General features: G+C 36.0%; 1 protein-coding gene across 2 annotated transcripts in view; it reads left to right on the top strand.

The window, feature by feature from the left end:
- Nucleotides 1-4,308: 4,308 nt before the first annotated feature.
- The window catches only part of sytl2b (synaptotagmin-like 2b), a 36,260-nt gene continuing 24,040 nt past the window's right edge, over nucleotides 4,309-16,528 (top strand). For both annotated transcript variants that reach the window (XM_022674705.2, XM_022674699.2), the window contains exons 1-2: nucleotides 4,309-4,522; nucleotides 8,965-9,239. In XM_022674705.2, the coding sequence (XP_022530426.2) occupies nucleotides 9,139-9,239 (101 nt within the window). In that variant the 5' untranslated portion in view covers nucleotides 4,309-4,522; nucleotides 8,965-9,138. The remainder of the gene's footprint in view (nucleotides 4,523-8,964; nucleotides 9,240-16,528) is intronic.

The raw sequence follows: 16,528 nt of genomic DNA, 5'->3' as shown, positions 1-16,528 counted from the left end.
CGCCCATAACCAGCCCTTTTACAATAACCACACCTTTTTTGAATAGAGCTGAATAACGTTTTTAAAAACGAATTCTGTGGGGATATAAAAAATTGACAATATAAGCAGAGGTTACACTAGCTGCTGCATTTAAATAATGGAGGTACAATTGCAGTATGTTGGAAAAAAACGTGATTGAAAGTTGTTCTGTTTTGCCATTGAAACCTATGGGGATGGGTGGGGTTACACAGCTTTCTGAAACCGAACAGCAGGGGGCGCCCGACCTGTGGTGGCTTCACTTTTGAGAGACGATGCTCTGTCCAGCTATACACAGTCTATGGAAAGTTCCTTAGGATAGAAAACAACCTGCAATTAAGAACCAGAGGAAGATTGATGACAGTCTTGCATTGGAGATCTCTGAAGGAATCAGCTGACAGGAATAATACTCGGTGGATAGTCATGCCAGACTTTATGGCATACAGTGACTCAGGATTTCAACAAGTCTTTTTTTTTATTGATAAGTCCTGCTTTTGTCTTGGTGGAGATGACCAACAAATCTGTGTGTTGAGGCGCCATGACCAGTGCAAGATGACCAGATCAACGATTTTTTTTTTTCCCAAAAACCCTGGTATCATGATGTGTGAAATTGTATATGATGCCAGATCACCATTGGTCTTCATTACGTTCACTTTTACAGCTCAATATTTCATTAATATGGTTCTGCAACCTGTGGCCCTACCTTTCTAAGGGGGAAACTATTTTAAAAGGTCAGTGCTCGTCCACATACAGCTGACATCTTTAAAAGATTGCCTTAAAAACACACCAACTGGTCAACTGCATCGTCAGACCTGGATTAAAAATGTACAAGATGCTCATGGATGCACTATCAACACTCCACCCCACTGCAAAATCTGCAGGGACTGTAAATATTTAAGATGTTAACACATAGCGAATAATCCTTATTATGAAATGAAAAACACACTTAGGCATATTTTCTAAAGATCTTTGAATTAAAGCACAATGTAAGCTTTTAGTTATCTCAATTTTCTCATTTGGCTAATGATTTCATATAACTTTTTATATGCAGTCACTGGTGAGATCTTTATGTTTTGGGATATAATGATTTACACTAGTCATTGGTTTAAGATACTAAGTCGTTTTTTTGTAATACTAAGTGGTTCTTTAACAATGTTTTATGCTGACTTAGTATCTAAAAATAACGGCTTCATATATCAGAATTATGAGGGCATCTAAAAATAGTGACTTAGCATCTCAAATTAATACAATAGCATTCATAAAAAACAACGTAATATATCAGAATAAAGACGAAGTACCCCAAAGTAATGACCTAGGATCTCATTATAATTCTAACATAGGAAAAAAAAGACTTTGTATATCATAATAATGACTTAGAATCTCAAAACATCGACTTAGTGTCTCAAAATAATGAGAGGGGATCTTAAAATAATTGCATTTTAAAATGTTTTAGTATCTCAAGATAACGACTTGGTATCTCAAAATAATGAGAGAGGATCTCAAAATAATGACCTAGTATCTAAAAAAAAGACATCATCTCAAAATAACAACTTAGTATCTCAAAATCTTGAGAGAGGATCTTAAAACAATGATTAAGTATCTCAAAATAATGAGAGGGGATCCTAAATTTTTGACTGGGAATTTTATAATAATGACTTAGTTTCTCAAGATAACGACTTGCTATCTCAAAATAATGAATTATTATCTAAAAATAATAAGATATCATCTCAAAATAACAACTTAGTATCTCGAAATATTGAGAGAGGATCTAAAAATATTGACTTTTTTAGTTAATTATTAAAAATTAAGTGTTTCTCAAAAGAACAACTTAGTATATCAGATTTTTTCAAAATAATGAGAGAGAATCTCAAAAGAATTATTTAGTATCTCAAAATAAGGAGAGTATCTAAAAATAATAAGATATAATTTGAAACAACCTAGAATATCAGAATAATGAGAGAGGATCTTAAAATAATGACTTAGTATCTCAAAATTGAGAGTTTGTCTAAATAATGACTTGGTATCTCAAAATAATGATCTAATATCTAAAATTAATGAGATATCATGTCAAAATGTCAACTTACTATAACAGAATAATGAGATGATCTTAAAATAATGACTTTGAATCTCAAAATAAAACCAAGCATTCCTAAAAAACGACTTAGTTCCACAAAAAAGTAATGACTTAGTATCTCAAAAATAATGAGTGAGGAAACACAGGGCTCTGAGAGAGAGAGAGAGAGAGAGAGCAGCTAAAACTCAGGTGTTACACTGCAAAAATCTATTGACAGAAACTAGATAAAATTCATTCAAATTGAGACATAAATGCTTAAATTAAGCAAAACAATCTGCCAATGGGGTAAGCAAAATTTTCTTATATAGTATTCTTAAAATAAGCAATGACAAACCCTCAAAATGAGTGAAGTAAGACTCAAATCAAGCAAAAGTATTTTATTTTCTAGCTTAAATTTCAATACAAATATCTGAATAACTTGACTGGTGACTTTTTGTGTTTATTTTGAATTCAAATTACTTAAAATAAGGTGAACAGTCTTACATTTACAATTTACAAGACAAAAAAATCTTATCAGGGCAAGAAATAAGATTTATTGCTTTGAAACTAGATAATTTCACTTGCTAATATTTCGTTTTTTTGCAGTGTAGGGTTTTAAAGTGTTCAGGTGTCAAAGTGTTAAGACGTTAAATTGTTAAACACATTTGGGTGTTAAATTGTTCAGGGATTAAAGTATTAAGGGCTTAAAGTGTTCAGGTGTTAAAGTGTTCAGGGGATAAAGTGTTCAGGGGTTAAAGTGTTCAGTGGTTAAAGTGTTCAGGCGTTAAGGTGTTAAAGTGTTCAGGTGTTAAAGTGTTCAGGGGTTAAAGTGTTCAGGGGTTAAAGTGTTCAGGGGTTAAAGTGTTCAGGGGTTAAAGTGTTCAGGTGTTAAAGTGTTCAGGGGTTAAAGTGTTCAGGGGTTAAAGTGTTCAGGGGTTAAAGTGTTCAGGGGTTAAAGTGTTCAGGCGATAAATTGTTAAACACGTTCGGGTGTTAAATTGTTCAGGGATTTAAGTATTAAGAGGTTAAAGTGTTAAGGTGTTAAAGTGTTAAGGGGTTAAAGTGTTAAGGTGTTAAAGTGTTAAGGGGTTAAAGTGTTAAGGGGTTAAAGTGTTCAGTGGTTAAAGTGTTCAGGGGTTAAAGTGTTCAGGCGTTAAAGTGTTCAGGCGTTAAAGTGTTCAGGGGTTAAAGTGTTCAGGTGTTAAAGTGTTCAGGTGTTAAAGTGTTAAGGGGTTAAAGTGTTAAACTGTCCAGGTGTTAAAGTGTTCAGGGGTTAAATTGTTCAGGGATTAAAGTATTAAGGGCTTAAAGTGTTCAGGTGTTAAAGTGTTCAGGGGATAAAGTGTTCAGGGGTTAAAGTGTTCAGTGGTTAAAGTGTTCAGGCGTTAAGGTGTTAAAGTGTTCAGGTGTTAAAGTGTTCAGGGGTTAAAGTGTTCAGGGGTTAAAGTGTTCAGGGGTTAAAGTGTTCAGGGGTTAAAGTGTTCAGGGGTTAAAGTGTTCAGGGGTTAAAGTGTTCAGGGGTTAAAGTGTTCAGGCGATAAATTGTTAAACACGTTCGGGTGTTAAATTGTTCAGGGATTTAAGTATTAAGAGGTTAAAGTGTTAAGGTGTTAAAGTGTTAAGGGGTTAAAGTGTTAAGGTGTTAAAGTGTTAAGGGGTTAAAGTGTTAAGGGGTTAAAGTGTTCAGTGGTTAAAGTGTTCAGGGGTTAAAGTGTTCAGGCGTTAAAGTGTTCAGGCGTTAAAGTGTTCAGGCGTTAAAGTGTTCAGGGGTTAAAGTGTTCAGGGGTTAAAGTGTTCAGGGGTTAAAGTGTTCAGGTGTTAAAGTGTTCAGGTGTTAAAGTGTTAAGGGGTTAAAGTGTTAAACTGTCCAGGTGTTAAAGTGTTCAGGGGTTAAAGTGTTAAGGGGTTAAAGTGTTCAGGGGTTAAAGTGTTCAAGTGTTCAGGGATTAAAGTATTAAGGGGTTAAAGTGTTCAGGGGTTAAAGTGTTCAAGTGTTCAGGGGTTAAAGTGTTAAGGTGTTAAAGTGTTCAGTGGTTAAAGTGTTCAGGTGTTAAAGTGTTCAGGGGTTAAAGTGTTCAGGGGTTAAAGTGTTCAGGGGTTAAAGTGTTCAGGTGTTAAAGTGTTAAGGGGTTAAAGTGTTCAGGGATTAAAGTGTTAGGGTTTTAAAGGGTTAAGGTGTGAGCTGTGTTCTCCTCAGCTTCCTCAGAGCTGCTCCTCCAGACTCTCACTCCCACTTTACAAACACCCAGCAGCACAGAGAACACAGGCAGCAGAGAGAGAGGCTGTGTGATCAGAGCTCTCAGGAACAGAGGGGGTTAAGCAGCACAGCTTTAGCTACACATGTCTGACTAGAGTTATACAGACAGAGCAGAGCATGGGCTGCTCCTGAATCACTGCTCCTGCGGTCCTGAACCAGCCAGACTGTGTCTCAGAGCTGTAGTGTCTGAGGAACAGGTAAGAACTGTTTTATTTTACCTCTGCTGAAAGAGACTGAGTCTGTTTTTCTGTTGTGTTAATGAGTGTTAGAGCTGACTGAATCACTGACTGACTGACTGTTACCTGTTAAAACTTACTGCACACACCTGATTACACGTTTCATAGCCTTGATTTTCATAGCTTTCTATTATTTTGGTTTCTCTTCTAGTTTCTATAAAACAGAAGATGATAAGAGATTTTTATCTACAGCTACAGGTGTCATTGTTCTTTTAATTGATAGTACAATGCATGTTCAGCCCTCACTGTTTGTCTATAAACCATATAACACACTTTATAACAAACACTTCGGTTGATTCTCCCTCAGAAAGCAGAGCTGCAGAGATCTCAGAGAGCTGTATTGTTTTTACACCCCAGAAATAAACCTTGTTATCCTGTTACTGAAACCTAATTACAGGTCAGTAGACAGTATACAGGAACTCGGCTCTCAAAAGGATTCCTTGTGACTGAGTTTAGCCAGAATTGAGCTTTATTTGATTATTACCTTCGTGCTGTTCAGCACCCATTCAGCCCTTTATATAACACTTTATGAAATGTGATACTTGAAAAGTGATTGAATTGGACAGAGTTCCAATTGTCACAATTATAAAACAATTTATTCTACTTTTAAGCTGATAAGTCTGAACCAAAAAGATCCCAATCGAATCGATTAGAAGAGTGGTATAATTAATTCTGAATTCTGAAAACAGATCTATCTACTTATTCTTAGGCATGTAGGAAAATATCGAAATAAAGAAGTAGTGGACGTGGATATTTTGTCTTGCAAGCTTATATGTAAAGGTTGTTGTCAGACAGTGGTTTATTTTGACTGCTAGATAGCAGTGTTGTACTCTGTCATTAGGCTTCGCTGTTCTGATTGCAATTTTCCTAAAATTTGATTAAAACAATTGGAAAATATTGAACCGCAACCCCTGTATCGTGATGCGTATTATATATTCTTAATTATACCACAGTTAGTTCCGACCCTGCAATGTGATTGGCTGAGAGGCTTTCTATGAGTGCAGTTATCAGCCGGTATTTTGCCGAATTCAGCACCCCTGCCAGAAAAAGCACAGCGTATTTCTAAGTAAAGTTAAAGAGCTTTAATCAAGAAGGCCGAGAGGTGGTGCTTTTCATGGCGGGGGTGGCAGATTTCAGGTTCACTACTATGTTACCGAATTCAGCACCCCCGCCAGAAAAAGCACCCCCTCATGGGAGAGGCTGCAGGTGACATGACTATTTTTCATTATTTCTTAGGAGTCTGCGTAGCTTAGAACAGCATCTTGGGTATTTTCATTTTCTAAAAAAGTTAAAGCCAAGGTGGCGGGGGATTCTAAATTCTGCACAACATTGGTAATACACTGTCCCCGAAGCTCTTCATGTATTACTCCGCCACATACAGGTAACCTCGCAACGCTTACAAGCCAAACAGCACAGCTACAAACAGAGCAGCAATGGAACTATTTTAACTCGCGAATTGTTTCTATAACCAAACAGATCATGTTTTCTCATCCTCTTTAATTCAAAATCGTTCAATAAACAGTGATAATGGAACTGTGGTCTAATTGCAATAATACATTCAAGGTTCGTGCTATAACGTGTAATATTGGCACTGCTTTGCTGATCTACTCAATCCTCGTGCCTTAGACTGCATCACAGCAGTGCCAATATTACATGTTATAGCACAAACCTCAAGTGTATTGTTGCTTAAGTATATGATATATATCTGTCTAGTTCAAGGTCAAGGTAACTGTTCGTCATACATCTTTAACAAAAAACAAGCTTTAACACAAGTTTAATAGTCAGGTGAGACAAATAATGTTTTTTTCTGGCCACATTGATCAGTTCAATGTTTGGAGCTCTAAAGGTAAATTGTCCAATCACAAACTATGTACCAACTGTTAAGCATGGTGGTGGTAGCAACATGTGCTGGGGCTATTTTAAAACTGGTACATTGCACTGGTACAAGTGAATGGAATAATAAGGCAACAAAAAGATCAGAAAAATAATTTTCAGAGCAGCAGACAACCAAGAGTTGACTCAGAATGGTGCAATAAAGTACACATCCTGGTGGCGACGGTCCTGAAGACATAAATGCCTTCAACAGAAACAGTCCACATTAAGGTGGTGTAATTGTGTGGGGAAGCTTTTAACCTGTTAAATTCCAGTCAATCAGTGTTTGAATGCTGCAGCCTATTAAAATCTTGGTGCTGACCATGTGCAGCCCTTCATGACCACAGTTAACCCATCTTATAACAGCTGATTTCAGCATCTCAGGAGTGTACATGCTATCCAAGGTCATTGTTAGTCCAACTAAATTTAAAAAGTGGGGGCAAAAGAGGAAGCACCTTCCTACCAAGTGGACCAATCAGGAAGCCTAGGTATATTTCTGGAAAGGTGTGCATCAAACTTAGTGTGCAGTTACGTATAGGATAAAACACTGATTTAATGCAAAAGCATAAATTGGCTTTTAACTTGGAATAAATCAAATTTATCATGTTAAAAACTGACCCATAATCCAATATTCAGTATTTTAGATATTTTACACAATATTCAGCAGCCTGTGTGCCTGAAAAACTGGCTGGAGCGGCCAGCGAGTTATTTTAGAAATAGAATGAAAGTTGGCCCGCTGTTAAACAGGTTTTTATAATGAGAGATTCAAAGTTTGAAGCTAGGTGTCAGAAACGGACCAAAGAGTCTAAAAGCGGAGAGGGTGCACATTTCTAGCGCAGAAAAACGGGGCAAAAGAGTCTAAAAGTTGCCGTAATTAAGGAGTTTTATATTAAGAGACATCATGAAATTAAACATCAGTTTGAAAAATCTTAGTTTACACAACAGTGTCAAAGATAAAGATAGTTAGTCAAGTAAAATGGTGTGTAAATGAAATAAATCAGGAAAAAAAGTATTATTTAAAGTGGTATATTTTATTATTTGTTTTATTACAGAGTCTGTGGCCCGTGACTTCAAATATATTTCTCCTTCTGGCCCCCAACAGTTTCTGTCATTATCTGATTTTTTGTTATATAAATGAGCAGCTGAATGTTCTGTATTGACATTTCACAAGGTGTTGGATATTGGTTCTGTAAAATGTTTTTGTTCCAGAGACTCCAGTACCTTCCCTCGCTCTGGTGTTTGGTTTTGATCTTGCTGTAAACCTGAGTAAATAAGGTCTCAGACATCTTCGCTCAAATATTTGCTCAGCTAACACAGGAACACTGTAGTTATGGATGTTAGACTTCATCATGTGAGAGCCATTTGAGGCAGGTGCACTTCTCAGGCCTCCTTCCTTCTTTAAAGAACTGAGCAAAAGAGATTGTTAAGGTGTTTATATTATGGATTTGATAATATCATACATATCATAGAATACATTAGTTAAAATATCCATTAAGCCTTTCTAATCAATTAAAAACCAATACGACGAGATATTCAACAAAAAAATACTTTATATACATACAGAGGTTGGACAATGAAACTGTTGAAACACCTGTCATTTTAGTGTGGGAGGTTTCATGACTAAATTGGAGCAGCCTGGTGGCCAATCTTCATTAATTGCACATTATTGCACCAGTAAGAGCAGAGTGTGAAGGTTCAATTAGCAGGGTAAGAGCACAGTTTTACTCAAAATATTGCAATACACACAACATTATTGGTGACATACCAGAGTTCAAAAGAGGACAAATTGTTGGTGCACGTCTTGCTGGAGCATCTGTGACCAAGACAGCAAGTCTTTGTGATGTATCAAGAGCCACGGTATCCAGGGTAATGTCAGCATACCACCAAGAAGGACCAACCACATCCAACAGGATTAACTGTGGATGCTGTAAGAGGAAGCTGTCTGAAAGGGATGTTTGGGTGCTAACCCGGATTGTATAAAAAAAAAAAAACATAAAACCACGGCTGATCAAATCACGCAGAATTCATTGTGCACATCAACTACACTGTGACACTGTAATGATTTCCTCAAATAATACAACTTGTTGTATGTTGTTGTTGTATGTTTTTTTTTTCCCAAAGTAGGATACAAAGACTTTCTTTGGTTCATTTTTGGACGGACGTTCTTGTAAACAACTGAAATGGCGAGGCTATCTGTTATCATGGGCAGCCGTCACATGCTTTTGTCTAATCACAGAGCAGTCTGGAACATTTGCGTCTATTGTACAAATATAGGGAAATTGTATTTCACCCCAAATAGCAAAATAACTTACAGTACACTTTAGATTTAGTGCTTAATTAGATTTCTCTAAAGTACTTCCTGACATTTAGCAACTGTTTGAATAACGACTGTTTTCTGTTTTTAATGCCGAGTGACAGAAGGCCTTCAGATGGTTAAAGTTACCGTAAAAAAATTCATCTCTTATATTCTGGTTGTGTGGTTTTTATATTCTGGTTGTGTGGTTTTTATATTCTGGTTGTGTGGTTTACAGGTACTGAACCCCTGCTGGTTCTGAGCAGTACAGTGGGATGAGGGTTACAGGCTGCCAGCTGTAAACAGGCTTCACTGAAGACCTTTTGCCCAGAACCTACACTTAACTGGAAATAAAGAAGCACACAAGAAGCTTCGTTCAGTAATAACGTGAGGAAGAACTAAATAAACCACGATGATTGACCTGAGCTACCTAACCGAGGAGGAGCAGGGGATGATTATGACAGTGTTAAAGAGGGACGCAGAACTGAAGAAGTCAGAAGAGGAACGAATCAAGTAAGTTTCCTTAATCTATTAAGAGACCTTGGCCTGTATACGCGCGATACAAAAAAAACAAACTTTTTTTCTGCAGTAAAAAACCCTTGAGGGTTTGAAATCTCCAACAGGACACTTGGAGAAGCTGCCTGTTTTCTCTCTACTTCACTTAATAATTCCAGATAAGTTACAGGAATCAACCCAAATTCTGCAGGTTAGACGTAAAAACTAGACAAACATAACGAAACTAGTTCGCGGAGGTTTGGAGGACATGAACTGTTTGATTTGTATTCAGGATTTGTATTGATTTTAATATGAAGTTAAGGAGAGTGACAATTTTATAATTTTGTTCATTATATTTTGACAGTTACAGATTTACTTGACTGCTTTTCAGTAATGTTCCTTATCAAACATGGAAGCTTTTCTCAAGATTCCTCAAGATTTAGAGGTGTAATGTCAGGCAGAAACTTGACAAAAAACATTCGGTTATCTTGTGCTTTGATAGATAGAAAAAAATCCAGCTTACTTACATCATTGTATGTGTTTGGTGATTTGTAAATAGTGGCTATTTGGTGCAGTTCACAATTAGACTATAGCATCTATCACGTTACATCCAAAACACAATTAAATGTCCCATTCCATCGTTTTTTTCTTTCATTTAAAAATGTTTAGTTGGTCTCTAGTATGAATAGTACCATGTGAGACGCTTTTTGTGAAAAAAAAAATGCTCTGGTGTTTTTGTATAGCCCTGCTTTAGTTCTCTGGATTAGTGGTCTCTGAAGAAAGACAGGATTTCAGCTCTTGCTCATGAATATTCATACATACAAACATATTGCCTCTGATTGGCTAACAGCACTGCAGCAGAGAATGCCTACCTTCCTTTTTCCCCCACAGTCAATTTTACAGCTCTAAAACTCAAAGGACAAAATGTTTTCAGAGATACTTTAGCCTTAGTTATAAAGATACAGCACTGACTGCTGGGTAAAGCAGCCCCGCGGCCAAAAGAAATGTTATTAATGCCGTGATGAGACAACTCAGAGACACCTACTGTATTTCACAAAGAACAAGAAAAAAGTGGATTTTAAATTAGTACATGCCTTTTGCATCTTTTAAGCTGCGCAAAGGTGTATTTTTTCACCTCCACAATACCAAAGACACACCGACATGCCCTAAATCCATCTGTGTGATCCTCAATTGACCAGTGCGCTATATATCGCTAAAATAGGGCCCTGTGTGTTTTATAGGACGTGGTTTTCAGATGTCCAGAAATGGAATAAATAAAAACAGGGGCTTTTTTCTCTTGTCTCTTGGCGAGAACAAACATTAGTGAGAAAGTTTGTCTCTTAATGCAATTAAGGCACCGGCAGATCACTCACAGGATTGCTTCAGGGTGAGTCAGCTAATTGCATTACCACTTGTCCTCAGTTTTAAAGCTTCGTTTGAGAGAGAAACGTTCAGGTAAAGCAATTTATTTAAAAAAGAGCCATATTCTATTGGTATATCTTGCATTGTTAGGCTTTATAGAGTGAACTGTAATGAACTAGCAGTGCAGAACAGACTGCTGTTCAGTGCTTCACATGTAATGAAGCGTTTGTGTTTTTGTTTTTTTTTGCAAAGGATCGTAACTGAACTGGCAAGTTATGTGATCTTAAGCTCAAATACCCATAATGCAGTGTCCAGGACCCTGTGTGCCTACATGAAAGGAAGAATGCGACTGGGTGATTTCCTTGCATTCAGCCTCGGCCTTGCTCAACATTGGATAAAAGGATTAAGTCTATCCTTGTGGAATAATTGTCTTGCCCTTTTCACATGACCAGCATAGTTTCCCTGAAAACGAAGATGTGTTCCATTGGCCACGGCCAGTCAAACTCTTTTGATTTACTGTGGCTCACAACATTTGGATTAAGTACATTTCAATTTATGACCTTTTTTATAACTTTTCACATGTACACACCATGTGAAACATATCCCTCAGTTATTGAGTTTACCTGACTGACCTCGGTGAAATTAGGATACATCAAAAAAGAAGTTCCAGAGTTCGTGTTGGGTTGTTGAGGGAAAACAAGTATTATCCCTTTTAGATTTGCCTTAAATTTGTCTAGAAATAATGCTAAACACAAAAAGAATAAGTACCAGTATTGCTTTACTCTGGGATTACAGTCTAAAATCGTAAAACCTTACTTGAATGGATATTAATGGATATTAAAGATAATCAATATTTAATGTTTGATTTTTACCACCATTTTCTTCTCGAAAATTGGCTACAAATCCCAATAAGTGAAGACTGCAAAGCCAAATAAGACAAGCAAAATAAGCAAACAAAGAAACATAAATTAAAGAAAAGAAAACAAAATAAACTTCATACACAGGCACAGACAAGGGACACCTGGGGAAGTAACGAGGGGGTGGGGTTAAAGTACTTACCAGTGCAGCTTTACTCTTGGATTACAGTCTAAAATCATAAAACCTTACTTGGATGGATATTAATAAATATGAAAGATTAATGGATATTTAATGCTTAATGTTTTTACCACCATTTTCTTGCAAAAATTGGTTAGGAAACCCAATAAAGCCCAATAGAAGACTGCACAGCAAAACAAGACAAGCAAAATAAGTGAACAAAGAAACATAAAGTAAAGAAAAGAAAACAAAATAAACTTATACAAAAATGCAGCTCTGAGCACAGGAACAAAGGAACACATGGGGTATTTATACACAGGCACAGACAAGGGACACCTGGGGAAGTAACAAGGGGGTGGGGTTAGAGTAGTTACCAGTACTGCTTTACTCTGGGATTACAGTCTAAAATCATAAAACCCTACTTTGATGCATATTAATGGATATGAGGACAATGTGGTTTGGTTATACTGCAGTGAACCTTATTGTTATAATCATCCTCGTTTTTTTTTTTTTTTTTCCCAAAAACTGTTTGTTCTTTCCAAAAATTGGCTGGGAAACCCAATCAGTGAAGATTGTTACTTGGTTTCTCTGAAAACAAACATCATTCACCTATTCAGACCCTGCATCCATTACAATGGACATCAAGAATTTTCTTTATATTAAATGTGTTGTTGCACATAACAGTATTTGAGATATGAATAGACCATGAACTTGCAAATTAACAAGTTTTTAAACCAATGAAACAGAAACTTGGCCCCGCCCACTGCACTGGACAAACAGCAGTACCCGAGCCATTGAGGCAAAGTAACAGCTAAATTTTACTAACTTCATATGATCCTGTGCAACACTTTTTAATTTTTTTTTTTTTTTTACTGTTTAGGGATGGTTTATGAAATAAAACGTCAAATGAAATAAAAACTATTCAATACTTTAATTAATTGGATTTGAAAACCTCTGGAATATAAGCAAGATTATATGAATGATCACAAACCGTCAAACCAAACTGAACTGCTTGAATTTTTGCACCAGGAGTAAAGGCATTAAGTTATCCAAAAGCAGTGTGTAAGACTGGTGGAGGAGAACATGATGCCAAGATGCATTAAAACTGTGATTAAAAAACAGGGTTATTCCACTAAATATTGATTTCTAAACTCTTAAAACTTTATGAATATGAACTTGTTTTCTTTGCATCCTTTGAGGTCGGAAAGCTCTGCATCTTTTTTTCATTTCTTATTTTCTGCAAAGAAATGCTCTAAATGACAGTATTTTTATTTGGAATTTGGGAGAAATGTTGTCTGTAGTTTATAGAATAAAACAACAATGTTCATTTTACTCAAACATAAACCTATAAATAGCAAAATCAGAGAAACTAATTCAGAAATGGTCTCTTAATTGTTGTGAGCTGTATAAACTGTTGACTATTTTGTAAACTGTAACAAAGACTCAGATTTCTATTAATTAATAAGGTACCAACATAAAAAATAACATAAATTAAGTAATGTAACAACAATAATCTAGCACAAAACTAAAGTGTATAGAAAATAATATAAAAGAAAATACAGAAAATAGCTAAATAAATACAAAATAAACTCAGTTCTGGAATATTGCCATAACACGATTGAGTTTTTTTTATTGTGAAAGCATTTTTTGCGATATTATTGAATAAGATACGATATGGCACATCCCCAGTCTCAACAATGTTGCCACCTGACATCAAGAACCCTTAAGAAACAGGTGCTGGAGATACAGTTGGTACGAAACACTGGTAAAATAGCTCATCTCAGCCTAATACTTTACTGTCATGTGTTCATGTGTTCACTGCCAGCCAATCAATTGGAAATATGTCTCTGAAACTGTTGAACTCACTGGTCTACATACCTTACATACCAGTCCTGATGCAGGACAATCTTTAACCATGTCACATTATTTATTTACCAGTGTGTTTCAATATGTTGCAGTGTGTACAGTTCTGTGTAAAGGTCAGAAAGTATATTTCATTTATATCCAGTATATATCCAGTTGAAGAGTACAAGTTCTCTATTTTCCAAAAACTATTTCTGAGTAGATTTTAGATACAACATTATCTTCTTGTATCCAGAAAAGGAAAGTTATAGGTTTTAAAACTAATAGAAGTCAAAAACTGTGAAAGGCATGGTAGACTCCCCCCAAACTATTAGATGAAACAGAATTTAATTATTTCATCTCTGAACAAGAAAGAGGGAAAACATTATTGTTCTATTCTTGTTTTAGATCTGAAAAAAATCCACAGGTGTGCCATCCAATCAGATATTGGATTGGATATACAGCACTGTAAAAAAAGAAATCATTAAAAATGATGAGTTTCTTTGATTTTACGAAATTAAAAAACCTCTGCACTAAACAAGCTGAACTGCTTGAATTTTTGCACCAGGATTAAAGGCATAAAGTTATCCAAAAGCAGTGTGTAAGACTGGTGGAGGAGAACATGATGCCAAGATGCATGAAAACTGTGATTAAAAACCAGGGTTATTCCACCAAATAGTGTTTTCTGAATTATTGATGAGGAGATTAGCCACTGACTAATATACGATTGAGATTTCTCGTAACACTAGTCTTGGTGCTCATTTATGGATACAGTCCTATTCTTTAGCAAAAACACACAATCGGCTGCGGAGATCTGCGCAGGCACAGTAGCCATTACAAGCATTACTGAGTCAAACACTATAAACTGTAAAATGTATTTATTTAATAGATTGTATCAGTGATGTAAAATATGTTTCTGAAATGGTAATCTGACCTCCCGTTTCCAGTATTTCGATCTCTCCCTATTCAAACAGAAAGACAGCTGGTCTTACAGGAATTGATAGTACTGTCCAGCCACGTACTATCAAAGATGGCTGCAGAGTGAACTTTGGACTTATAAGGACAAAGTGATGTGATTAGAAAGAAAGAACAACTGCAGATTTAACTTGGAGGCTTCCCTCGCTGTTCCGCACACATGCTAGCAGGGTGAACTCCACAGACAAAGACACTATGCAATAAAACCTATACAGACAGACACACAGACAGAATAAAATATAAGAAATAGAGTATAAAAGTAGAGTCTTTTAGTGTGTGTGTAATGGAAGTAGTGCAGTTAAACAGTAAACAACAATGAACACACGTTGGTGTGCATATTGTGAGGATAACTGATGTCAGCCATACAGAAAGTGCAAATGAGGACTTATATATATAATAATTTAGTTTAGCAGCGCAAATTTGTAGAGATGTAAAATATGGACAGTATGAAAGTGTGACAGTATGCAAGCTAGTAAGTGTAAGCACAAGGTTTTTGTCTTTGTGAAATTCTTAAAATCTAAGCCATTTATTGGAGACATATAAAAAAATGCTAGATAAGGATGATGATACCTCTATATCTTTTCTGAGAGATGCTCCTCAAAGTCACCCATAATAATTTTATGTCATGCCTCTTTGATGCATTTTGTGTTGTTTGCCATTTTTTCCCCAATTATGTATGTCAAATAATTTTCCAAGCCAGCCAAACATAGTTTCTGTAAGTATAGAGCTGCCTTTAGTATGGCTCATGACATTAAAGGGGCACTAAACCCCCCGATTTTTGCTGATTTCACCCTCAGCTCAAATCTGAAAAAGGCAAAAAAAAATGGCATGTGTAGTTTGCGAGGCTCATTGGATGATGTATGGGTTTAGAAGTGGGGCAGGAGGGAGAGCAGATGGTTGGATGTCAGCAGGGGGGAGGGTATTGCTGACTGATAGACTGATCTGCATATTTGTATGTGTCTAAGTACCAGAGTACACAAAAACATCATCCTCGCCTATAGCATAGTTAAACCTGAGAGGGCGCTGCAGAGGCAGAAAAAAAATATTACCACAATAAAAGCGTTTTTTAAAGGTTAGAAAATGTTTATAAAATGTTTTTTTTTTCTTCAAATAAAAGCATTTCGGATATTAACGGAAAAATATGGTTTAGGGTTTATTGGCTCTTTACATGGTTCATTTGTCTTTGCTAATATTAAATTAGAAATGTTTTTTAGTACAGTAATACTGGACTATTTTACACCAACCAGGCAGGACAGGTTTAGGTTGGTAATAAGGATATAGCTGAATATTATGGTGCTCCGCATGTTTGTGTGACAGGTAGCCATGTTTTCTGTCCTTGTAAAGCAAACAGCTGTGCAACGTGGAAGCCGGTACAGGTAATGTTTGTTATTAAGGAGGATCTAGAGCTGACAGTATTTAAACAAATGAATTACCAGAGTGAATTCAGCTCTGTTTACGTTTTATATAGGAGAAGAAATGTGGTCAGACTCTTACCTGGAAAATACATTGAATCAGAGTTTCAGGCTAAATATATAAGAATGCTCCATTCTGCGAATACTATGATCACGGTTCGTACGGTCATGAAGAACCTGGAAAAGTCATTGAATTTGAAATAGCAATTTCCAGGCCTGGATAAGTTTTGAAAAAATAAAAATACCCAGAATATGTTGGAAAAGTCATGAAAATTTGGTTTATAAATCTTTGTGTTTCAGTTTATCGATGGAGAAAATCTATTTTAAGCTAATAAATACATCAGCTCACAGAATGAAGCTCTCAGGATCTGACACACATTTTATTATTAAAGATTGTGTGTCATTATTTTTATCAGATTCATTTTAGGCTTACTTTAATCAATTTTGATTATAGTTTTAGCTAATTTTTGGTTTTATTGTCCATATCTGCACTGATGTTTTAAAAATCGTAATGTCATGAAATTTGCCTTGAAGTCATGAAAAAAATAATGGAAATGTTAAATGAACCCTGTACGATTAAAAAATAAAACAATTTAAAAAATGGATTTGAGCTGCTAAAGTGTGATATCGCTGATTTGAATGCCAGATCATGCTGCAGATAATGCACTGCATCAGCAGCAG

Source organism: Astyanax mexicanus, chromosome 18, assembly GCF_023375975.1.
Source record: "Astyanax mexicanus isolate ESR-SI-001 chromosome 18, AstMex3_surface, whole genome shotgun sequence".
Classification (NCBI taxonomy): domain Eukaryota; kingdom Metazoa; phylum Chordata; class Actinopteri; order Characiformes; family Acestrorhamphidae; genus Astyanax; species Astyanax mexicanus.
This window is presented reverse-complemented; position numbering and strand designations above follow the sequence as displayed.